This window comes from Fopius arisanus, unplaced genomic scaffold (assembly GCF_000806365.1).
Source record: "Fopius arisanus strain USDA-PBARC FA_bdor unplaced genomic scaffold, ASM80636v1 scaffold00067, whole genome shotgun sequence".
NCBI classification, from domain to species: Eukaryota; Metazoa; Arthropoda; class Insecta; order Hymenoptera; family Braconidae; genus Fopius; species Fopius arisanus.
The window spans coordinates 480,431-503,614 of NW_011887806.1; the positions used below are offsets into that span (position 1 = coordinate 480,431).

General features: G+C 37.3%; 7 protein-coding genes across 12 annotated transcripts; 3 read left to right on the top strand and 4 right to left on the bottom strand.

Annotated features, from left to right (window-relative positions):
* Window positions 1-436: 436 nt before the first annotated feature.
* Dlish (Dachs ligand with SH3s) lies at window positions 437-4,331 on the bottom strand. Of its 3 annotated transcripts, XM_011309462.1 has the most exons (6): window positions 3,951-3,975; window positions 2,782-3,459; window positions 2,288-2,520; window positions 1,749-2,111; window positions 1,027-1,288; window positions 437-928 (listed from the first exon to the last, which is right to left on the bottom strand). In XM_011309462.1, exons 2-6 carry the CDS (start codon window positions 2,828-2,830, stop codon window positions 657-659), a joined length of 1,179 nt encoding a protein of 392 aa, XP_011307764.1. In that variant the 5' UTR covers window positions 2,831-3,459; window positions 3,951-3,975; the 3' UTR covers window positions 437-656. The 3 variants fall into 3 exon arrangements, with proteins under 3 accessions (XP_011307764.1, XP_011307765.1, XP_011307763.1); XM_011309463.1 differs by lacking the exons at window positions 2,782-3,459; window positions 3,951-3,975 and adding an exon at window positions 4,251-4,331; XM_011309461.1 differs by lacking the exon at window positions 2,782-3,459 and having other exon boundaries at window positions 3,951-4,024.
* GABPI (zinc finger DHHC-type palmitoyltransferase GABPI) lies at window positions 4,032-5,655 on the top strand. The gene is made up of 3 exons (XM_011309460.1): window positions 4,032-4,578; window positions 4,692-4,868; window positions 5,081-5,655. Exons 1-3 carry the CDS (start codon window positions 4,049-4,051, stop codon window positions 5,259-5,261), a joined length of 888 nt encoding a protein of 295 aa, XP_011307762.1. The 5' UTR covers window positions 4,032-4,048; the 3' UTR covers window positions 5,262-5,655.
* Window positions 5,656-5,745: 90 nt separating this feature from the next.
* On the bottom strand, window positions 5,746-8,546 carry LOC105269321 (trichohyalin). Its single transcript, XM_011309464.1, has 2 exons — window positions 6,786-8,546; window positions 5,746-6,720 (listed from the first exon to the last, which is right to left on the bottom strand). The coding sequence occupies exons 1-2, from the start codon at window positions 7,974-7,976 to the stop codon at window positions 6,292-6,294; spliced, it is 1,620 nt and encodes a 539-aa protein (XP_011307766.1). The 5' UTR covers window positions 7,977-8,546; the 3' UTR covers window positions 5,746-6,291.
* A 257-nt stretch (window positions 8,547-8,803) lies between these two features.
* Window positions 8,804-17,855, bottom strand: Snoo (Sno oncogene). 4 transcript variants are annotated; one of them, XR_892426.1, is made up of 4 exons: window positions 14,592-17,855; window positions 14,202-14,434; window positions 11,142-13,999; window positions 8,804-10,138 (listed from the first exon to the last, which is right to left on the bottom strand). XR_892426.1 is itself a non-coding variant. In XM_011309468.1 (4 exons), exons 2-4 carry the CDS (start codon window positions 15,708-15,710, stop codon window positions 13,126-13,128), a joined length of 2,226 nt encoding a protein of 741 aa, XP_011307770.1. In that variant the 5' UTR covers window positions 15,711-16,197; window positions 17,348-17,855; the 3' UTR covers window positions 10,988-13,125. The 4 variants fall into 4 exon arrangements, 3 of the variants coding, with proteins under 3 accessions (XP_011307770.1, XP_011307769.1, XP_011307768.1); XM_011309468.1 differs by lacking the exon at window positions 8,804-10,138 and having other exon boundaries at window positions 10,988-13,999; window positions 14,592-16,197; window positions 17,348-17,855; XM_011309467.1 differs by lacking the exon at window positions 8,804-10,138 and having other exon boundaries at window positions 10,988-13,999; window positions 14,592-16,197; window positions 16,533-17,855.
* Window positions 17,856-18,302: 447 nt separating this feature from the next.
* Mtpbeta (mitochondrial trifunctional protein beta subunit) lies at window positions 18,303-20,718 on the top strand. Its single transcript, XM_011309471.1, has 6 exons — window positions 18,303-18,435; window positions 18,870-19,041; window positions 19,099-19,474; window positions 19,535-19,990; window positions 20,068-20,373; window positions 20,512-20,718. The coding sequence occupies exons 1-6, from the start codon at window positions 18,378-18,380 to the stop codon at window positions 20,554-20,556; spliced, it is 1,413 nt and encodes a 470-aa protein (XP_011307773.1). The 5' UTR covers window positions 18,303-18,377; the 3' UTR covers window positions 20,557-20,718.
* On the bottom strand, window positions 20,714-21,914 carry Ski6 (exosome complex component Ski6). Its single transcript, XM_011309469.1, has 3 exons — window positions 21,583-21,914; window positions 21,158-21,463; window positions 20,714-21,089 (listed from the first exon to the last, which is right to left on the bottom strand). The coding sequence occupies exons 1-3, from the start codon at window positions 21,751-21,753 to the stop codon at window positions 20,736-20,738; spliced, it is 831 nt and encodes a 276-aa protein (XP_011307771.1). The 5' UTR covers window positions 21,754-21,914; the 3' UTR covers window positions 20,714-20,735.
* A 646-nt stretch (window positions 21,915-22,560) lies between these two features.
* Window positions 22,561-23,175, top strand: LOC105269326 (vacuolar protein sorting-associated protein 37B-like; the record flags this gene model as incomplete). Its single annotated transcript, XM_011309472.1, has 3 exons — window positions 22,561-22,728; window positions 22,838-23,001; window positions 23,079-23,175. Coding segments are annotated over 3 exons (339 nt in total), but the record flags the coding sequence as incomplete, so codon positions are not given.
* Between the last annotated feature and the right edge of the window lie 9 nt (window positions 23,176-23,184).

Here is a 23,184-nt window from a genome sequence, read left to right on the forward strand (position 1 = left end):
ATAAATTTTTGTTAGAGTGTCGCCACCTATCTATGACCTCTTGAAGCCTTGATGGCACACCCTTGACTCCAGCAAAATATTGGCTACAGCCTCGCTGCTGATTCCGTCAATCAAGAAGCCGATTACCTAATTCTGAATGCTGGAAAAATTCCATCGCGTTGGAAATTGATTTGATATTTAAAAAAAATGTTACGAATGTCGATTCTATGACTCAATTCTATTTTCACTCAGACCTTTATGGATTTACTGTTGATATTATTTTATCGCTTGTTTAATTAAATAAATTATGGTTTTCTAATTCTGTGGACTCTCTGGGCATCTTCTGACTGCATGATTGAATAAAATTCAGATTTAGAGATTAAATCACAGGTTATTGTTTAAATATTTAATTTAAATGTGGAATAGTTTCTGATAAAATCGAATTAAACAACAGGTATTTCTCTTATCAGTATTAATTTTATTAATTAAATCACCAATTTCCATTACGAAGTTGTCACCTGCAGACTTTTTTCCGTTTTCCCTCCGCAAAAAAAAAATGATTGCTCATATAATTTCTTCGAGGTTCAAGACGGCTTTATTATTCAGTAAAGTTTATTAATCGAAGGGTGAGGGATTTATATTGATATTTATCGAGGCGCAAATTTGTGGAATGATTATTACAAACTTGTCATGGCAGGAGGACGAGCGTAAGCTTTCGGTATAAAACCGTATTTTCGGGTTTTTGGGGCATAGGCCCACAGCCATCCATCGACAGTCTGATTACCGAGATCAGCATAAATCCAATCTGCCCTTTTTACAGAGAGATCATCCGGCGCCTGCGCCTTGTAATCATATAAAACCACTAGTTCAGTCCCAGTCGCTTCATCTCTGAAGTCTCGCAGATCTTTTTGCTGAAGCTGTCGATCGTTTGATGCTCCATTCCTATGGCCTGCATCATAAAAATCAATTCAATTAATTAAAATTACTTTTTCAGGTCATCATCTACTCGTACTAGAATTTTAATAAATCAGGGAGAATTCAGCAGACCTAATACATGTGAGACATCACTAGTAGCAGTTGTTGTTGTTGTGGTGGTCCCAGTAGTGGCATATGAATGCAGTACGTGTCCAGGATATACAAAACCTGATGGGACGAATCCCTCATTGCCATCACAGTGTCGAAGTACCCAGAACCAATCAGGATCATCACGATTCAGGACTGTTACGAATTCACCCCTTTCCACACTCACGTCATTCTCATCTCGAGCCACGAAGGTGTACAGGACGATGTACCTCCCAGCCGATGGGTCCTAAACGCAATAATCAATAACCGATAATTAATTCTCACGTTCAGATTTTACGACGGTAGCAGATGATTCATGAACGGTAGAAGGCACGGGTCGAGGTCGATTTGATCGATAGGATTCTTGGATATCTTGGAGTCTAAGGAAGTCTTCAATTTTACTCAGGACTTTTTAATTATTTTTTTTAACGGACTGTATGAAAAAAACCGGTGGTTTTAGAAAATTGAATTACATTACAAAAAGATCCTGATGAGTTGCCACAGGATAACGTCCACTTTTCGAGGAATATCTCGTAATCGAACAGAGTTAGCAAAATTTTTGATAAAATCTTTTATATAGAGCGCGATAAGAGCTAGAAAAAAGATTTCTACATAAATTTCTCTATTTCTTGTAGATCCAGAGATATTCAGGGAAAATTATCGTACCAGGTAAATCGGCTTGTTAAAAATGATTTCGTCATTCTCACCTTGAAGAAGGGATGAACGTCAGGCTGGGGTGTAGCTTGAATGGAGCTCTGAGATTGAGTCATGTGGGTTCGATTAACATCGGCAGTCGTGATATTTCGAATATAACTTTCACAGTCCGAAGCAGATCCGGTGTCCGTGTGCTGTGACTCGACTTGGGATCGTCCGTTGTTGACGAGATCCCCATCCCCTTCGTGAGATCGTGGCAATTTTTTCTTTATATTATTCATGAGACTCGCGAGTGTTTGCTCTGCAAGTTGTGACGTATAAGGGGTGCAGTAAGAGTGAGGAACAAATCCTTCCATTCTCGTATCCGCTGCGATCACGTAAACCCAGTCGTTCTCTCTGTATAAAATATTGACTACCTGAAATGTCCAGCTTTAATTAAAATTATTACCTTATATTATGAAATTGTTCTAGAATTGTAAAAAGTCGAAGACTAAAATGTGAAAATAAAATTATTCTTCTTTGGATATTATTTGAATCCAATACAATTGGAGAAAAAAATTCGATACGATTTATCAATCGGTGAATTACTTACCTGTCCTCTTTTAACTTGAAGTTCATCATCAACGCACGGTGTGAAATCATGAACAATAACCATTTTGCTGTCTGGAGATAAACCATTTTCCTTTTCAATTCCAACTCTCACGAGGGTTTCAATACTGGCACTTCCAGTGATACGTCCTGGTGGCAAAGTCGCTCGATTGGATCCAAGTCCAATGCTCGAGCCACCGAGTCCATCTCTCTCAAGATTAAAATTGTGAACGCCAGCTAAAAAATAATCCCCAACCAAAATTCCCATTTATCCTCAAAACCAAAAGAATTCTTCATAGTTGGAGAGAAAATAAGGATTAATTAACCAGAGCTATTATTTGAGTCTCGATTTAAATAAAATTCCCATCGATTTCACAAGCCGAGAAAGAATTCCCCCAGAATAGCTCATTGCATGCTCTTCCCAATTATTAAACAGCTCTGAATAATAATCCCGCACAACCAGTGAGTTATCGCAGTTGAAAAATATAATTAACGTACATTTCTTCTTCGTTCCCCGGCGTATGCGAACAGGACAAAGAAAAGCCATTCTCAGAAATTTTAGGGATGATAAAAAGTATCAGACATGTCGTACCACACGAAAAGTACAACTGAACGATATGTCGGGCACTTGGAATACATGAAAGCCCTAAACACCTGAACCTCCGCGTAATTAAAATTCAAGAAAAAAACGCTAAACCGCGATACCGCGAAACCGCGAATTCTCAAACAATCATTCAACAATGACAATAAAAATCGGTAATAAGAAAAACCGATTGATGTTAGACGCAAACGTTTTGGGCACGATGTTCAACACTATGACCAATCACATGTATACGGGTTTGGGCCTGTCAGGGACCCCTCTCTACCTGTCCCCCGACTTTGAAACCCCACACCCGTTATAACCAACGGTGCGTCTGCAATTCCCCTCTACATTTTACCTGTGGAGAGACCATTGGAGGATACTGAGAGATGCCGGAGAAAATTTTCCAAATGCATCTCCATCAGCGCCTCCAGATGCACTTGCCACTCAAGTGCATTCAGAGAAATAATTCATTTTGTCAAGTGAATTCGGGAGGATAATTGTTGAAAATTTATACAAGACGCCATTCAATTTTCTATCCTCAAACTAATTTGTTTAACAATTAACCTGTAGGAATTGTTTTATCTAGGCGATTCCTGGAATTGAAAAAATTTTATATTGAATATTAATTTAATTGAATTGGTAGGGAATAATATTGAATGTTTTATTGAGTTATAACTATTTTATTTATATAATTATTCGATTCTTTCCGGTGAAATTGTGAATTCAAAAATGAACTGAATAATCTGTAATCAATTGAAACAAATAAATAGATAGATTAATTAATAATGACTCGATGCATTGATTCATGAATCAATTACTATAATTATCATAATTATTCTATTAGTTAATAAGTTGATGAATTGTTATTTAAAAAAATGTCATAACTCAAGGACTTGCGCCTCGCAGAATAAAATCGTGCAAATGATCCGGAAAAATCGTCGGGAAAATATCACGTGCCGGTCGTTATTGATAATTAACAACAAATATTATCATTTTACGATGAATAATACGGAGAATTGAAGTACTAAATTGAGTGGGTGGAAATAAAAAGTTGTGAAGAGTTGTGCAGGCGCACATTCCTAACCTGAAGACCGCCTCCACCACAAAATTCCAGTCGAAATAAGTGAAAAATTCATTAGTTTAGGAATAAATTGAAGATCGAGGATCAACCCCAGATGAACAATGTATATTCTAAATAAATTGCGCAATTTATCCGGATGGAGAAGTGGCACTAAACAAATATCAATTGACGCAACGATACCCTTAATATCTTTACCAGTCCTAACCTTAATAGCCGCTCAAACAATTTATTTAACAATCATAGTATTTGTTGTGACACCAATAATAATCTACCATCTGCATCATAATTTTTTAAGGTTTTTACCTCGCTCAAAGTTCTTTCTCATGTGGACAATTACAAGTGTTGTAATGCTGATGATTATTTTTGAATTGTGTGTTGTGCCATTATTAGAGATTGTTGTTGAGGAGAATTACGTATTTATGGCGGGAGTTGTTGGTGGAATTTTTTGTGGATTCAAGACAAAAGTCAAGTCGGATTCTGCTGTGCAGACTGATAATTTGACACATGAATCAGAAGTGGTGAAAGCCAGTGAGGAAATCTGTCTCATGTGTAAAAAACCACCACCTGCCAGGACATATCACTGCAGGACCTGTCAAACTTGTGTTGCTGGCAGAGAATATCATTGCAGATGGTAGAAAAATTTTTTCCTAAAATTAATTCTTCAAAGACCTTCGGAATTGGTAGAGAATAAGTTTGAAGTGGTCATTTGTTTCATCGATTTCATTAAAATTCTATTAAAAACAGGCTGGACTGCTGCATAGGCTCCAACAACCTTCGGTGGTACCTCGGCTGCTTGTTGTGCTCATCAGTGGCCTTCATTTATGGATCGAATCTCACAATGACGAGTGTCTGTCACCCATTCGTCCTCATCGGGACGATTCTTCTGCCAGACGACTGCAGTGATGTCTACCACCAGCTAGAGTAATTTTTCCACTTTCACCGAAGACCTAGCGAAATTTTTACAGAGACACTTTTTATTGGTCATAATGAAAGCTACAAAAAAGATCTCTACAAAAATTTTGCTGTCGCTTTTAGATTCCGAGATATGTCCTGAAAACTTATCTGTCAACTGAATCGATTTGTAACTCATTAGTTAGGGGAATTGATTGATTAATTTTTATGATTAATTGCAGCCTCGCCGTGTGCCTCGTCTCAGGGATCTACAGTCTGCTCGGAGGACTCGTTGTACTCGGGTATTTAATTTACCACGTCTACTTGATATTTCTACGTACAACAGCCCAGGAGAGACGCATTAGTTCCAGCAAAAACGGATGCTCTGGATTATTATCCAGTTATTTCGGAAACGAGATGTGAATTGTAGCACAAGATAATGTAATGTACAGTGATCATCAGTCTAATGTATGACTACGTTTACGCTTATATTTTATTCATAGAGGCAGTCGAATATTTTTGTATATTGATAGGTATTTATTCATCGATAAATTCGGTCTCAACCCGAACATTAACGCTTATTCACTCACATATAAATTCACTCGAGCCCTGGGGAAAGCTGAGGCGATCTTAAACGTTTTTCTTAACATTCATATCTTAGAAAATAATTTACTGCTCTGTGAGTTTTTTTTTAATTTATACGCAATTGAATAAATTGATTAGTTAAATTTTGCCTCAGTTTTCCTCACAATTTTACCTCTTACGACATGAAATTAGTAGGGTGCAGTGAAAATTGGCTGTTTCCTTTTTTTATTTTTAATAAAATTCGGTATAAAATCGTATGAGAGCCGATCCTAGGAGTGTAGGTTAATTATACAGTAGCAACAATGAAGAATAAAATGTGTAAATGAGTTATGATTTCTAGTTTTGCAATGGAGAAAATTAAATATCGTTTTACAAAGATTAAAGCGAGAATAGCACTGGCTGTTTTTTATGTAATATATTGTGATCGCGTAGTGTTCATGTATAAAAAAATTACCGACTAAAGGTTGATGAATTTGTTGGACAATTCTATTGGATTTCTATTGATCGTTTATTATTTATTTCTCATTCTGTTTGAAAATCAAGAGGTTTATGTTAAATATTCCTTTCAAATAAAAAATAAAATTTCAATAGAAACCCCAAAAATCACTAGAAATTAAAAAAAATCGCTACAATCGTCTGTAAAAATTAAAACGTAATGGGCACTAACGAAGAAATTAATTACAGCTGTGATAAAACATATACGATATCGTCACACCTTTCACCATAATAATAAAAATACAATTATAAAATTGGCCTCAAATTTCACGTTAAAAAAAAACGTGTATGAAACCATCAGTATTGCATATTAAAAGTTTAAATAAACCCGATTCATCGTGCCACTGATGAACCTGAAGAATTGTATTAATCACTAATCCCTGATGACTCCCCTGTGCTTGGGACAGAAATTAGGGACAACATTTTGCACAAGTGCCCTAAATTTTTCCTTCTGCCTGTCGCTCTCATTCACATCCTCCGAAATTCTAGTGTACGTCCCCCACATCCGGAAGTACTTGCGCATCATCTTCTCATCGTAATAATTCTCGACGAATTGCAGGGTCTCCAGAGACTTGGCCTTCATCTCCAGAGCTCGGTGATACCAGGCCCTCAAATACCTCCCACACACCCTCGCCCTGTAAAAATCCCAGGCGATTTGAAATTTCTTCGCCCTCTCCCTCGCCATCTCCACCCATTCGCTGAAAAATCGAAATAGAATATTTCCATTGCAGATCGTAGTGCACCTCCTCACCTTCGCCTCAACCGATTGTCTCGTCACGTTTTTCCAAGTCCCAAAACTCCTCTGGAAATATAATAATTACAAGATCGTGAGGAGAGAATAACGCAAAACCCTTTTATAGATTTTACCTTCAAGGAAGTACTGTAGAAATGCTCGTCAGCAATTTGCAAAAGGTGTTTTTCCTCCTGCAGAATCCTGACAAAAGGCATCAGAATATAATTCCTCAAGAGGTACCTCCTGTAGAACCTCTCGATGATTTCATTGGAAAGCCTCAGCCTCTCAGCTTCAATAATCTTCTTCCTCCGTTGCTCCTGAAGAAGTCGTCTAGCCCTGCGCTGTGCCTCCAGTTTCAGGCTCTTCTGCTTCTCCTCCTCTTCCTTCTTCCTGTCTTCTTCCTGCTGTCTCTGAATCTCCAGTCGTTCCCTCTGCTTTTCCCTAGCTTCCCGCAGCCTCTCCCTCCGTCGTTGAGCCCTCGCCTCCATCCTGAAGATAAAATCCGGGGTCTGACAGGCTCCAGACCCATTTGTCCTCGAAAAATCTCCTCCAGGGGAATCAACTCCCTCTGTCCTCATCAACTGCATCAAGTCGCTTCTTGTCCTCTGTCTGCATTTCTTCAGCACTTGTCTAGCAGTCGTGAGCGTTTTCTCTTTCGCCAGGTGGGATTCCTCGGAGAGTCTCTTCAGTCTCATCTCCTCGATTATCTGATTCTGCTGGACCAGCTTCAATCTCTGCTCAGTGATGATCTTCTTCTGGAATGATAAGCGCTTCTGCAGAGAGGATTCCACTATTTTTCCTGGTCTAACCATCAACTCCTTCTCCTCCTTCTCTTCTGGAGGTCTTCGTGATGCACCTCCGGTCGTATCGACTCTCCTCAATGGCTTCTGCTTCTCCACCAGTGCATCCACAAACTCCTGGATCTTCTGGTCGTCAGACAAATCATTTTTTATCGCCGGGAGTTCCTTTTTTCTCTCATCCACTCTTGATTTCCAAATCCTGAAGTGACGTTTTAATTCCAGGGTGACCAGACGCTCGTGTGTTTTTATCTTCAATTCGCAGAGACGTTTTGTCCTCTGGAGATGGGACAGGAACGCCTGGAAGGCCCAACCTAGAAGATTTAATCGGTATTCTTTCGATTCAACGATCGGTTTTTCCTTAATTGTCACCTTGATACTTTCCGAATAAGAAAATTCAGAAAAATTTTGAAGCTGTCTTCTGACAACATTCTTTGGCGGATTCTCCAAGTCTTTCGAGACATTTCCCATCATCGAATTGCAGGTTAACAACTCTTCATCGTCTACACTCGAGAGCAAGTGTAGCATTTCGATTCTATTATTGAGAAAGTGTGGAAATCCTTGGAGTACTGTGGAATTTAATGGAGTTTGATTTCTGTTTGATTTATGGATTTATTTTTTTAACGTCATGACCTGGACACGACGCTTAATTAGATTATCTAGTGTTGAAGTAATAATTTTAATCGCTTCAGTAATGAGTATCGAGAGGTCGTTATGGGGAACACTTCACTGCGTGATGTTTCACACTTCTTCTTATCGCAAAACTTTTGGATAAAGTTCGGAGTAATGATAGTACTGTATCGTGAGAAGATATATTTGTTTGGAGTTTGGGTCGACGATTCATTCGCAATTTGTTGCTATGCAACCGATCAACATTCAACTCCGAGATTTCTGAATTTTTTTCTGGAATTTCTCTGTATTTTCACATCAATATCTCCATCAGAAATGAATAAATCAACTTTTATTATTACAAAAAGGAATATCTCATCGGATTAATAATTAATCCACCGAAAGACATGATGGAAGTGGAAATTAATGGTTTGATTGTTTAAAAATTAATCTCATGACAAAAGAATATCGAAAATCGACAATTCACGATTCTCTGGCTTTCCCATGCTCTAGTGATAATAAATAAAGTCCTAAAATTAAATATATCATAGAGAAATGCTTTTTTATTTGCAGTTTAATTATGATTATACATTGTTTCTTCAAAAAAAAAAAAATGAGATTGTCTCTCGGTATCGTATGCTTAATAGGCGATATTATTGTGAAATATTGCTTTATAAATCAAAGATTACTCTATTTGGTTCATGAAATAGTTATTTACTCGGTTCTTATAATTACTTTATATATTCTTTTATTAACAATTATCGTCTGAAGAAAGAAAACAATGGAAGTGAATGGAAACTCCTAAAGAATTTTTCTATGAGGAAAAAAACAGCTAACAACAAATACGTTTTCTCTCCTAATTAAAATATGGTACACATAATTGACGGCTATTGCATTTCGAGAATACTACAGCTTTGAAACGAGTTAATGGCATATCGTTCGGTTCAATGAATTCTTCACATTCTTTCTCTCGTTTCAATCATTAACGGGTTAAGTTTACTGATGCCATCATCAATTACCACAATTCAGGCTCAATGCTTTGCAGAGTCAGAGACCAATTCAACAAACTCGTTGTTAATTACAACGTAATGCATAAGACAAATTTCATTATAGTCACGGAATTCTTTACATTTTTACGTTGAATTTTTATTGAGCGAATGATTTTCTTTGTCTGATATCAATTCTTCTGATTCCATTCGTCATTCGATCGACGATTTTTATTTTAATTTAGTGACACGAGTACATAAAGTAAAATTATTAATACAGATAATTTTGGGATTTATCAGATCTTGTGATGATTTTTTAACCAATTTTTCCCTAAAATTATGAGGTTTATTTAACGAATTGATTCGGATGATTTGTTCTTTTATAAATAGTCAGACCACTAATGGTTTTTTGATGAATTGTACCAGTCAATTTTTATGTGTCATCATCAGTTGTTTTTTTTTTCCTAGTGATGAGAATGAGCGAGGATGAAAAAGAATAATCGTGCATATTTAAATCCAACATGGAGATCAATTTTGTACTTTACATTGTAAATAATCCGGTTCTGTTCGATTACTCCGAAGTTCAATTACTTGTGACTTCCGAAATTACTGCAAATAAAAAATTCAATAAAACCTAGCTTCCCCCAAAAATTGATCTCGTACGGAAAAAGATTGTGCCACAGAGAAAATCTCAATAGAAAAATCAAAATCCGATTTTTGAGAGGAAGATATATTCCATTGAATTTAATACATTCGAGAGATAAAGCACATGATCATGTACGAAATAATTCAAAGATGCAATTCTTTCGTGTATGAAACTCTAGACAAATGACAGATTTATCGTCCGATTGTTGTCAACATTGTTATTTTGGACGTGATCAAACTTATTTTTTAATTAATGTTAATATTTACACTGAGCTTAAGACACATGCATCGTCATAATCTGCATGATGAAACTCTCTAATCACAAAATTTTCAGGCTTCAGCCAATTGCAGGTACTAGATTTTTTTTATGTGATACGAGTTCTCGACGAATATTCAATGTTTTATCATTTGTTTAATCGACCCTAGATGAACAGTGAGTCATGGTTGGACCTATATAAAAACAAGAGGATATATTCTTAAAGAAAATAGATACAAAAAATTTAGAGATGAAGATGTTCTAGTTTGTGACACATATTGAGCTAATCACGAGACAATTCACAACGTAAATTTTATTCTTCTTCGTTCCTAATGCTATTTAATATTATTGCGTGGATCGTTCTTATCAAGTATAGATAACACTATGCAATGATTTACTTCTTCAAGAACAATGGATATCTATGATGTAGGTCAAAGTGCATTATATTCAATGATGCGTTATTTCTGAAATGTTAAGCTACCACGATTAACGAAAATAAAAAAATTTTCATAACAAAGAGGTAAACAAGCTCAATATCTCCGAATCCATGCGAAATAGCAAAATTTTTGTAGAAATCTTTTTTGTAGTCCTTATATCGCCCTACAAAAAAGGTCCTGAGGAAATTTCACGATTTTTCACAGATTCAGAGATATTTCTCGAAGAATCGACCTATTATTTTCTACTTCTCCAAGTTAGTTCAGGTAATCCACGAATTTTTCAGGAATATCTCTGAATATACGAGAGATAATGGAATCATCGTAGGGACCTTTTTTGTAGGGCTTATTCCGCTCTATAAAAAAGGTCCAGATGAAAATGGTTGTTTTCAGCTTAGATTCGGAGATAATCCTCAAATCATCGACTCATCATTCTTTACCTCTTCCCTACTGACTTGATCTCGAGGATTTCCCGTGAAAATCATCAACGCCTTTCACGTAATTGAGATCAAAAGACTTGAACAAAATAAAAGTCCCTTCCTCCGTGCACAAGAATACCTATATCGGGCACATATCCGTGTATAAATATGTTAAAAAAAAAATCTCAACTTGACAAGTATTTTCTTTTATTGATGAAAATACATTTTCACTGTGGGCATTTCTAGATGTTATTGCGACAGTTCAAAAGTGAGATAGTGAGAGATGTAGAAAGACTATTGAAATCAATAATATAAACTGGTTATAATTTTCGTACTGGACGTACCTCAGATACAACGGTTCGTCGATATTGTTTATATGGTTGATTTTTATTTAAAATATGCGCATCGATAACTGTACGAAAGAACATAATAACATTCTTGACTTCGGGTGGGATTGAGATTATGAAAATTCCAGATCGATTGAGCCACTTCTTTTTCTCGTGGACTTTTGCCAGAGAGAATGATAAAAATCTTTATCGCTATCTTCCAGCGAGCGTTTGATCATACAATCATTAATTATTTATATATATATATAAAAAAGAGAGCGAGTCGAACCGAAGAAGTGGCTGAATCGACGTGGATTGTCCAGCGTTGTATTTAAAATCAGTTGTGTAAAATATTACAGCAGTTTTTAATTTTTCATTTTTCAACCGTCAGCTGTTGTTCATAATTCTTCTGACAATAAAAACCTTCACGCCCTTCAAAGTATTGAAAATAAAAAAAAAACTTTCATAAAACCAAGACTAATGGAATCAATTTAGAGTCCAATTCCACGAGTTATTAATCCCCAAATTTTAAGTGCTAAAATTTTATACAATTTCTTACTTTCTTAAGTGAGCAATAAGAAAGTTCTAATTATGCCTTAATTTTGTCTCGAAGTACCCGCTCCAGAATAATAATTTATTATTTGGACTTGAAATACACAACCCAGCAGTATAAATAAATTACGGTGTTTTTTTTTAAATTTTTTCATCCATTCATGCAGTCCATGCGCGATACATAAGTTTCATCGACGTCTGTAGTTATTAATTTTTTTTTTTTATGACTAATTATGTAGTTTATCCTCCTATACATAGAGAGTAGTACGAGTTGACTTGATAAAGAGAATTTTTACTCCGTCGTTAGTATCAAATTTATTCTGTGGACGTCCCTAATTCAATTGCGTTGACGTCCGTAAAAACGGAAGCATTGATTACGTCTCAATAAAATCACCCAACATTTTTCCCTCACAACAGCACTAAAAGAAAACAATCGATAACAACATTTACAATAATTCCGGTAATTGATGATTGAAATAAATTCTCATAAATTTATGTCAATTTTTCTGGCAGTACAATAATTATGTCTATGAATTCAGTCGACTTTCGAAGAGATTGCCCATTCAGTCATGCAAAATTATGCAAATAATCATGAAAATTTTGAATATTGTTACAACAACAAAAAAAAAAACGCACTCAATGCATCCAGTTTTTACAATTGAAAGTATCAAGTCTATTAACACGAGTTGATTATAATCACCCAGTGTAATAACATAGCACCTAGGGTTTTGTACTTTTTTCAATAATTTTCATAATATAATAATAAACGTAACTTTATGACAAGAGAAACTATTTACATAATACCAATACGACAGTAAGTTGTTGATGAAAAGCAATTCAACGATTTGTCAGTCCCGTCTACCAGTTCTTTTCTATCTTCTTTTTTTTTTTAATCTTTTTCATTTGAAATCTGCACAACTACGGTAATGAGAAGACTGAATGAACAATTGATCTTTCATCGCAATCAATGATAAAACTCCACCTACGAAAAATGTCTTATGCACTTCATTAATATATTTCAAACATAATATCTTGTTCTAATATATATTGGCTCAGTTTATTCGAATATTCAAAATCTACTTCTCATTCATCGCATCACACATTATCTACATGATTCATTTAATCTCGTTTTCGTAAGTAAAAACTGTCGATAAAAGTTCACTTTACAATATTATCTGAAAAAACGAACAAAAAAATTAACCATTCTATAACGTTAAAGGCTTTTCATATATCACATAACCAAGACATTTTTCTTTCATCGTCATCATTAACTTTAGAATTTGTAACATTGATAATTTAGTGCTAAAAATTTTGCGCACACCATTATCACTAGGTGATAATAAGTGTCCACAATTGCTGAGCAGTTCTTTATTATAATATTATTTTATTCATTCGCTATTATTGTTGTCCTGCTTACTATGAATAATCTTAATCTAATTGGTAATAATTTCTAATCATTACTAATTGCAGTTGATGGAGTAACAGCTCTGTCGAGCTCTTCATTGTTGTCAATAATTTGTGCTGCCTCTTCAACAGTGTCATTGTCTTCAGTGCTGTCAGCAGCACTTGGATAATTATCCTTTACCTGATTATCACTGTTATCACCACTATCAACAGAATCACGAGGATTAACATTAGCCTGTTGAATTGTTATTTTTTCCAGCTCATCACGTAACTTAACTATTTCCTGTGCGTCCTGTTGACGTCCAACTCTTAAATTATTAAGTTCTGATGCCACTTGTCTCACCAGAGCAATAACGTCATGTGGTGCATCAATAGCCACAAGACGCTCCTCGAGCTCAACTATCGCTGCTAAATCCTCTTCAGTGTCACTCCGTGACGACGATGTACTCACACCAGCTGATAACTCCATTGTTATCGTCGAGGATGTCACAGCAGCACTGCTGTCCTCGTCCTCGCAATTCTTTCTGTGAAGAATTTTTCTCTTCATTTTTGGCCTCTCGTTTCTGCACTCCTCCGGATTTTTAGATGGCGTTGAAAAATTACGTGAATATTCACATGACTCTGGACCCGGTGATGATGGTTTCTCCATTTTAACTGATACCAGGGGCTCCAGTTTTTCACGAGAACTTGGGGAATGATTGTGATTGTGGGGATCTCGGTAGAGGTGTCTGTGACCTCCTGGCAGATCCTCGGACTGCGTTGTTGGTGTTGGTTGTATTGGTGGTTGTGTTATCGGGGCCAGGGCAACATTTGGCTGATAATGGGGCTCAAAACGCTCGCATTCTGAGAGCGGTACCACACGCTCTGGATGCTGCAGCACCGGTGGACCTCGGCTCAGATAAGCGGGCACCAGTGGTGAACTGTTTTTTTTTTTCATTCAGTCAATTTAATTGTTAAATTCACATAATCAATAAATTATCTCAATATTTTTTAATAATCAATGAGTGAATTGAATTTCAGATAGTGAATTTATTTGGCAAAAGGGAAATGATATTGTTGAGAATAAAATGGCAAAAAAAAAATTTAATTAATCGATGAGAATTGAGAGATAAGACTTGTCACCTGTCTCGATGTTTGCAAGTATTAGCTGTGTTCCAGGGCCTGAAGGCAGAGGCACCACGTGCCGCCAATTCAAAAACTGCCCACTGCATTTGCAGATAAGGATCACCTCCACCTGTGGCCGGTGATATCGAGTACATCCCCAAGCCATTGCCACCAGCATAAACACCAGCAAATTCATTACGTCCCATTTCCTTTTTCAGTCGTTTCGGTAATTTGTCAGACTCATTTCGAAACTGAGGAAATGAAAAGAAAACATCTTGCTAAATAAATTTTTTTTATGACAAACAAGTGAAATTTATCTCAAATAATTAATCTCGTAAATATAATAATGCGGTAAAAATAAATAATAAAATAGGAAAAAATGAAAAATAAAATGGAGTGAATAATTACCTCAGTGAGCTTCCTCTTGAGATTGGGCAGAGGATATTTATCCTTCAAGTTCCGAAAGAATGTAACGAGCTTGTTGTAATGAGGCTGATCGCGTGACAACAACAAATAACACCGCCAATTGGTTGAATCAAAGCCCCAGTGACAGGTACGATTCTCAAGTGGTCTGTGTGCATGACGTACAAAACGCTGAGGTGAAAACTGACATCCACATTCCAAACACTCAATGCACGCCGAATCCTCAGCATCAAATCTCTCAGCATTGAATATTCCCTTGCATTTTCCAAAACACTCGTGATAAACTTTGAATTTAGCGACAGTATCATTAGTATCCTTATCACAATGCTCCTTTCCCTCATTATCCTCAATCATCTGCGGTAATTCACGTGGCTCAATACGCAGTAAAAGTGCGCTAACGAGTCTCTCAGCATCAGTTTGTGTGATTAATCCACAAGACGGTGCATTTCTTGGCAGAATACCAGACAATTTTAACTCCTCCAATTGGTCATGGGTGCATCGTGAACAGTATATTTGTAATTCATCGCAAACCTGATTAATCTGCTGCAATGAAAAATCCTGGAGTACAGTATTGAGTATTTGGGGTAAACAGAGTCTGCGCTCACCACCAACAACAAAACACGAGATTCTCTCGTTCTCCAGTGTTGTTTCACACCTCTCAGAGCAGCTCTGATCTGGTGCTGTGAGAATTGGTATTTGAAATTCCAATTCCCGCTTTTCACCGATTATTTTCAACCTCTCGGGCTGTGGATCATCGTCTGAATCATCCTGCGATCTGTCAACAATGTGATCTCTTCTTGATAAAACTGATGGTGCTAGTGTTGGTGGTACAGCCACTGATGCAGCCACAGTGTCATCGCTCTTCTTGTAATCTTTTCCATTAATATCATCTGTATCCGAATCAATGCAATTTGATGTACGATTGAGGGTTGGGAAGTGAAAGGACGTTTGTTCCTGCAATATTCCTCTACAGTCCATACCCAAAAGGGCTGAGCTCGGTCCTTGCAGGCTCTTAACTGCTGATAATTGATATGTCTTCAAGACTGTCTTCAATTGTGGACTGTAAGAAGGGCTGCCAGTACTAGCCGGTAATAGTGTCTCCATTTTTACAATCTGATATCACTCTCAATCCTTTTCCAAATGATAACAAAATAACATAAACATCATCAGTCTGAATCCATAAACACATGAGCATTTAGGGTCAAATGATGACAACGAGTCCGTGAAAATTATCAATCACTCTCATACTTTTATTCATTACTCTTCTCTCTCTCTCTTTCTCTCTCTCTTCCCTCCCTCTTCACCTCAGTTTCTACCATTGAAAATAATCATCGTATTGCACTACTGTGAACGAACAAAGAGCATACGGTAAATCCATCTTTATGGCGTGTACCATCATCCTCATCATCACTCACATGTGAATCACCAACACCGAGATTAACTCGGTCCATCTCAGTTGTCTATGACCTCTTCTGTTTATCACTCGTATCATAAATTCTATTATCATTATCTAAATTGTAATCACTGATTTCCATCCCTAGGAAGACATCGGTAACATATACTATAGGGTGTCCTTATTATGACGGAAACACTGGGAAGAAAATCATTCGTTACACTTGCTATTTTCGACACTCGACGTTCACCCAACACTGAATTATTGACAAAATTAAAATGATGGCAGAAATTGAGATAGTGAGGACGATAGAAATGGGAGAAATTGATGAAATTAGTGGAATTAGTGGAATATAATAAATGAAATGTTTAAAAAAAATTAAATGATGAAGTGAGAGGAGAAAAAAAAAAAGAGTTGACGAAACTAGACAGTTATGGTGGCGGTCTGTATAACCTTGTCCCTACGGGTTATACCCAGGCTTTTGAACTAGCACAATACATATAAAATATATTTCACACGGACATGGGTCTCACACTGTCTCGTAGAGGCTTGTCTCGCGGTCACGGGTATGGGTCGGTGGCCTGGGCACCTCTACCGATTCCAAGTGGCGACCACAGCAGCTAAACGACACATGCCCGTCTCCATCCATTCGTTCCTCCTTTCCCCTCAATCCTCAGTCCTCTCTCTTCCTCAATCCACTATCCCTCGACATCAACCCTTCACAGACACGAGTTATTCAACACAGTCACATCACAGTAGTCACCATAAAAAAAAAAATGAAAAACCTTCACAAACATCGAAAAACATCAAAAAAGATCCAAACAGATAGCGAAGATTCCAAAGATTCCAATTATCCCAATGATATCAATGATCCCAGATATCCCGAATAAATTCAATTCACAGCACCAGAGTGTCATTATGATCTTCTCTCCCACTCTTTGTCTTCCAGCCTCTCATCCTCCAATTTATCAATAATTTATTTGTGAGATCTCTGGTGTTGATTCTGGGGGATTGATTACTCTCGGTGTTTTTTAGGGCTTTCCATATTCTGCACTCCACCACCTTGACGATGAAATAATCCACTCAGCTTTACCGTATTGCTTGACAGATATGACATACACCTTCACACCCGTATTTGCGGCATTCTCATCACTGGTCATCACTTCGTCAGGCCGATTTACATTGCACGCCATTCTGGGATGGCGTATCGATCGTCCATGTGAAACAAACATGCCAGTATTTACTGCGCATTATCACGGACATCGGGCTATTTTCCGGGATTTAATCCACCAATGGGTCAATTTGGTCAATTTACTATTATTATTTTGATTAAATAGGGGGGATTTACCTCGGTTGGTGATTTATTTACTTGTTATTGCAACTTCAAATCACTTCAACTGACTTTTTACTTCAACACTTGTTCACAGCGGGTGAGCAACGGGGAATGAGGGGAAAATGGAAAAGGCAGACGCGCGCGCAATCAAAAGTCTTCTTGGGTTATTTGTGGGTTAAAAACACATGGATTTTACGGAATTTTTTCGATGTCCGGAGCTTTTTTGGGTTTATTTTTTGAGGGGGGCTGTTTGGGGATTTTTTATCGGCTCTCACGGAATTTTCTTGTGGGTCTTTTGTGGGTTAGTGGGTTTATCCTGTTTTTCATTGACCTACGGATTGACCAATGGGAACGGGGAAATTGATCGGAGATTTTCATCGGTGGGAATTTAGGGGGGTTTCCGCGCAGGCGCTAATTGGGAGTGCAATTCGGTAATTGGAGGGTGAGAAGTCAGTGAAAGTGTTTTGGGGAGAATTTTTGGTTTTATTTTTAGGAGTCGCTGGAGAGGATGGATGAGAATTTCTTGATGGTATCAAATGAATTTGAAAGAGGATAAATTTGATTTTTAACGATTTAAAAGAAAAATTGTAATTTTTCAGGAAGACATTAAAAAATTCCTAAAACCCCATAAATTTTCAAAATTTTTTAAATTAATTCAAAGTATTTCAAACATGAATTAATCTCTTCAATCCAAGTTGTTAAAATATGTGTAAATCCATGAATAATAATTAATTCAGTAATTGTTTAAAAAAAATAATAACTATTTTTAAAAATTCTGTAAAATTATTTATGTAAAGATATACATTAAAAATAAATTGAATGATTTAAATCGTTATTTGAATTAACCCGCGACGCCCCGAGCTCACGGCTGCGCGCGCCGGCTGAAACTTCTCGTCGAAAATAGATCGGTCGACCCGTAAAAATCGATTCGCAAAATCGAGTATCGAGTGCTAAAAATCGATCTTTGCAGGTCGAAAAACCGTAGCATAGGGTGAAATCAGCGGCAATAGCTGGCTGAATCGTGGAGTGTCACAAATAATTCAATATGACAATTTTCCGAGTAAGCAATGTCTTCCGACTGGATCGAAATATTCTACTGCATAGTAAGATCCGAAATTCACTCATTAAAATATTAACAACCCCAAAAAAAAATTGATATTCTCGATTATGAGATGCACTCGAGGGATACCTCTCATTTGTCATGGTACAAAGTTCAATCCTTCCACACTTGACCTAAAAAAATTCGAATCCTTTATTCTGAATTGAATATAAATTCGATTGACTCGAATCCTTCGATCGAATGGCTATCGGACATTAAACAATCCTCATATTAAAAAAAAAATGCATTTTCAGCCCTGACAATTATTTTAAAACTTTACCCCACGTTCAGTGGATTTATTGAATATTATTTATGTAATATTTAGCTCTCCCCCAAGTACTGGATTCATTGAAATGAAATAAAAATCACCTAGAAATAAATTAAAAGTATATTAAATAATAAAATAATGAATGTTTACCTCGAGCCCATGAATTTCAGAAACAGCATATTCCTTGGCATCAGCAGCTCCATCCAGAAATTATGCAACAACAGGTAACAATTCAGCCCGCAAGAATATCGTCTACGTGGATGGGGTTCGCACTCCATTCTTGATGTCCGGCACAGATTACACTAAACTCATGCCTCATGAATTAGCCACACAGGCTCTGATGTGAGTAATAATCCTGAAATAATAGTCGGACAATGTAATGACTCCGAGGTATTTCAGGTCCCTCCAGAGAAAAACAAAAATTCCCAAAGAGGTGATAGACTACATCGTGTATGGGACTGTCATCCAGGAGGTAAAAACAGCGAATGTAGCTCGTGAGGCAGCCATGGGAGCTGGATACAGTAACAAGACACCAGCTCACACTGTCACAATGGCCTGCATCAGCAGTAATGTAGCGATGACAACAGGAATAGGACTGATTGAATCTGGAGTTTATGACGTGGTTGTAGCTGGTGGAGTGGAGTTCATGTCAGACGTGCCCATTCGACACAGCAGATCCCTGAGGAGTATCATGCTGAAAGCCTCTAAGAGCAAATCTCTGGGACAGACACTCTCTCTTCTGGCGTCCATCAGGCCCAACCACTTTGTCCCCGATGTAATTAAAAAATCATCATCTACTGTAAGGTTTATTAATTTCTCTCTATTAATTTTTTAGCTCCCATCGGTGGCTGAGTTCTCTTCAGGGGAGACAATGGGCCACAGTGGAGATCGTTTGGCTTCAGCATTCGGAATATCCCGAGCAGAACAAGACGAATACGCCATGAGATCTCACAAACTCGCCCAGAAAGCTCAGCAAGAGGGAAATCTGAGTGATCTGGTGCCATTTAAGGTGCCAAATGTGACGAAGATAGTGGACAGAGATAATGGGATCAGAGTTTCCAGTCCAGAAAATCTAGCTAAATTGAAACCAGCTTTTGTGAAGCCTTATGGCTCCATTACAGCTGCCAATGCGTCTTACTTGACAGATGGGGCCTCAGCTGGACTCATCATGACCGAAGAGAAAGCAAAACAATTGGGACTCACCCCAAAAGCTTACCTGAGAAAATTTACGTACGTTTCACAGGATCCGGTTGATCAGCTGCTGCTGGGGCCAGCTTATGCTATTCCTAAGGTCAGAAACACTTTAATAACTCGATGAATTGTCTCCGATTTTTTGTTTTTAGTTATTGAGGAATCTTTTGAATTCAGGTTTTGGAACTGTCGAAATTATCTCTCAACGATATTGGTGTGTGGGAGATCCACGAGGCCTTTGCAGCTCAGATTTTGGCAAACCTGAAAGCCCTGGACTCTGACTGGTTCTGCCAAACATATCTGAAGAGGAGTAGCAAATTTGGAATTCCAGATTTGAAGAAATGGAATGCGTGGGGGGGTTCTCTGTCCATTGGACATCCATTTGCTGCCACGGGGATTCGTCTCGCTACGCATACAGCGAATCGAATGATCAAAGAGGACCAGCAGTTTGGAATTATTGCTGCTTGTGCTGCTGGTGGACAGGTGAATATTCCATTTTTATTCATCTAAAAAATTTTACTCGTCTGGCTGATAGTCATTTATCGTTGATTAAGATTCATTTCCTTCAGTTCATCCTTAAAAATAGTTTAATCGATTTTCATTATTTTCTTTCTCTTCTAGGGCGTTGGTATGATAATGGAGAGACATCCCGACGCAAAATTGTAGATGTGAAAAGTTTATATTTTTATAAAAAGCCATCAAGGACTCGCGAGGAACCAATCGTTCCATAATTCCTAGAGCGATAGATTTATTTTTCGAGTAATTATTCACAGAAAGTGTTTTTATAACGAATTTATTTGATAAGAATTAAAGAATATCTAAATTGAAGTTGATAAAAAGTGAATTTATTCTAAGGTTTTAACATCAAATAAAGAGGGTAGAGAATTTGTTATGAGGTGTTGCCTAACCATTTTATCGAGAATGGTTTTAATGATCTGACAACCATAAAGGGCTCGTGTCTTCATGCCCTCCATTTTCGTCATGTCCAGACGCTGACCACTGGCCTGAGCTATGACGATAAGTCCAGCCTCTTTACTGGCCTCATTGATGGTCTCAGGAAGGGCAACTACTGACAGAGTCGTCCCTGGACCATTCTCTTCGAGATTATTAGCATCCAGAACCCCAACTCCCTCAACCTCTGAGGCATCATAGGATTGGGAAGCGTCTGGGAGAGTCACTGTGCAGCCGATAGCATAATCCTGAAATATTTAATTACTTATTAATTATAAAAATAACAGTAATTGAAGAAAAATAGAGTAGAGATTACTTTAATGGGAATTCCTGCGTCTATCAATGCAAGAGTTGCTGCATTGATAGCTGCACAGTAATCGCTGCCATCGACCTGGAGGACTTCTATAAAAATATCAATCTGTGACCTCGGAAAATTCTCAAGATTCAGAATGGCTTCCATGGCGTGTCTCAGTTGAATCGATCTTTCCTGAGTTTTTCGGTCTCCCCTTGGCCTTTTTTTTCGTTCTCCAGAGCTCAAGCTGAACACTGCCATGCTGTATTGACAATTGACTATTCCCTTCATTGATTTACTTACAGTACTTCTGGCAGCACTTCCTCGAGTCTGGACAAAAAATAAAAGAGATTTTCATTAATCAAAAACGATTCTTTCGTGGTAAAAGGAGAAGGGATTATTTTCCACAAGCATTTTGAGAGGAGGAATCAGAGAAAATAATTATTTACCTGATGAGGTCCATAAACTGCAGCGAGAATTTTAGTTTTTCCTTGTTCCAAATAAACACTGCCATCAGCTTGTCCAAAAACTCCCATTTTCATTCCAATTTTCCGGAGTTCCAGAGGCCTACGACCATCCACCCTCAGACCCCCTAGGGTTTTCACAAGGTCATTTGCCATTATCTCAATGAAACTCACAATTTACCCTCTCAAGGGTTTCCAAAATGAAAAACAAATATTAATTCCCTCAATATAAAATTGTTATTAGCAGAGGGACTCAAAAAGGATTGACTAAAGTAAGGTATGATGGAGGTATTGCCCAGCTTTGATGTCGCCGACACCAAAACAGGAGACAAGTACCTTCAGACGTCGTATGTAGCGCTGCATAACGTGTCCCCACAATTCAGCGATTTCTGGCGTTTAAATTTGAATGCCAGTCGAGTCGTTCAATTTTTTTTCTTTCAAATTGACATGAAAAAAAAAGGTATGGCATAAAAATTGTCTACAAAAGCATAAATGAACAATGGGTATATGATTATTTCAATAAGAGAGATTCTTCCCCAGTATTGACTATTTTTTCATAAATCAAGTAATTAAAGTGAAACTCTTTCCACGTCACCCAAGAGGTAGAGCCCTTGACGCGTTTTTTTTTAACGTGGTATCCCCTGTAGGCCTAATCCACTAAGTCAATGGATGGGAAATGGGGATGGATGGGAAAAAAATTTTTCCATGGAAGGAAATTAAATAAAACAGTAAATAACAATAATTTTTGCTGTCATTTTTTTTCCTCCATTTTCTGATTTTTTAAAATATATTTCACATTTTTTCCTGCAATTTGCAATTATCATTTTTTAAATAGTCGCGCGCTGTCTCGTGCCGCCTGAGAGAAATTGTCCCCTGTTTTTCGCTTGATTATATTATTTTCAATAACACAAGTGCTCATTGTTGTGGTCGATGTCATCAGCTGATGAAAATTAAATTTCTGTGTATATATTTAAAATATTCATAATAAAAATTGGAAATGTACAGTCAGGACCAGGGGCTGGATATTCTATAGCTACATTGTCGATGTTGAATCATCTCAGCAACACTGATTTGGGAGAAATATTGAACGATGATGGAAGATTCGAGGAAGTTGTCAATGACCTAAAACAGGTGAATTATTTAATCGATGACAATAAATGGATAATAAGGCGGTTGTTTCATTATTTTCTTGTCTTATTATTAGATATGCGACTTGCTAACTTTTCGTGAGGTTTCCTAGTTTAAAGAATTGGAATCTGAAAAGAAAGTTCTGATCGCTGGAAATCGTTCTCTGGCCGAAGTCAATCTAGCAAAGCAACCCCAACTCGAGGAGAATAAAAAAGCATTACATGAACTGTCTGAGAAAGGCTGTGAGCTGCTGCGGAAATTGAAGGAGAATCGGAAGTAATTATTTAAGCAATTATATAAACAATTATTAAATGATAATTGTGATTTTTATTTGTATTCTCCTTCGTGTCCAGAAAATAGCTGAGAAATTCTTATCGGGAGATACAGAAGTCGATGAATTCCTGGAACAATTCTTGACCCGAAGAAAGATAATGCATTTACGAAAGGTGAAGGTAGACA

What these genes read in the sequence shown, in the direction of transcription:
- Dlish (XM_011309461.1), bottom strand. Translation starts at nt 4,002, where the DNA reads ATGAATTTTTCACTTATTTCGACTGGAATTTTGTGGTGGAGGCGGTCT. An exon ending in GTGGTGGAGGCGGTCTTCAG is followed by an intron (nt 2,521 to 3,950) that starts GTTAGGAATGTG and finishes ATTATTTTTTAG; the next exon opens with CTGGCGTTCACAATTTTAAT. An exon ending in TTCAAGTTAAAAGAGGACAG is followed by an intron (nt 2,112 to 2,287) that starts GTAAGTAATTCA and finishes TGGACATTTCAG; the next exon opens with GTAGTCAATATTTTATACAG.
- GABPI (XM_011309460.1), top strand. Translation starts at nt 4,049, where the DNA reads ATGTATATTCTAAATAAATTGCGCAATTTATCCGGATGGAGAAGTGGC. An exon ending in AGAGAATATCATTGCAGATG is followed by an intron (nt 4,579 to 4,691) that starts GTAGAAAAATTT and finishes TATTAAAAACAG; the next exon opens with GCTGGACTGCTGCATAGGCT. An exon ending in GATGTCTACCACCAGCTAGA is followed by an intron (nt 4,869 to 5,080) that starts GTAATTTTTCCA and finishes GATTAATTGCAG; the next exon opens with CCTCGCCGTGTGCCTCGTCT.
- LOC105269321 (XM_011309464.1), bottom strand. Translation starts at nt 7,976, where the DNA reads ATGCTACACTTGCTCTCGAGTGTAGACGATGAAGAGTTGTTAACCTGC. An exon ending in TCTACAGTACTTCCTTGAAG is followed by an intron (nt 6,721 to 6,785) that starts GTAAAATCTATA and finishes TTATATTTCCAG; the next exon opens with AGGAGTTTTGGGACTTGGAA.
- Snoo (XM_011309468.1), bottom strand. Translation starts at nt 15,710, where the DNA reads ATGGAGACACTATTACCGGCTAGTACTGGCAGCCCTTCTTACAGTCCA. An exon ending in TCAAGAGGAAGCTCACTGAG is followed by an intron (nt 14,435 to 14,591) that starts GTAATTATTCAC and finishes TCATTTCCTCAG; the next exon opens with TTTCGAAATGAGTCTGACAA. An exon ending in ACTTGCAAACATCGAGACAG is followed by an intron (nt 14,000 to 14,201) that starts GTGACAAGTCTT and finishes AAAAAAAAACAG; the next exon opens with TTCACCACTGGTGCCCGCTT.
- Mtpbeta (XM_011309471.1), top strand. Translation starts at nt 18,378, where the DNA reads ATGACAATTTTCCGAGTAAGCAATGTCTTCCGACTGGATCGAAATATT. An exon ending in TTAGCCACACAGGCTCTGAT is followed by an intron (nt 19,042 to 19,098) that starts GTGAGTAATAAT and finishes GAGGTATTTCAG; the next exon opens with GTCCCTCCAGAGAAAAACAA. An exon ending in CCAACCACTTTGTCCCCGAT is followed by an intron (nt 19,475 to 19,534) that starts GTAATTAAAAAA and finishes TTAATTTTTTAG; the next exon opens with CTCCCATCGGTGGCTGAGTT.
- Ski6 (XM_011309469.1), bottom strand. Translation starts at nt 21,753, where the DNA reads ATGGCAAATGACCTTGTGAAAACCCTAGGGGGTCTGAGGGTGGATGGT. An exon ending in CAGTTTATGGACCTCATCAG is followed by an intron (nt 21,464 to 21,582) that starts GTAAATAATTAT and finishes TTTTTTGTCCAG; the next exon opens with ACTCGAGGAAGTGCTGCCAG. An exon ending in ACGCAGGAATTCCCATTAAA is followed by an intron (nt 21,090 to 21,157) that starts GTAATCTCTACT and finishes TAAATATTTCAG; the next exon opens with GATTATGCTATCGGCTGCAC.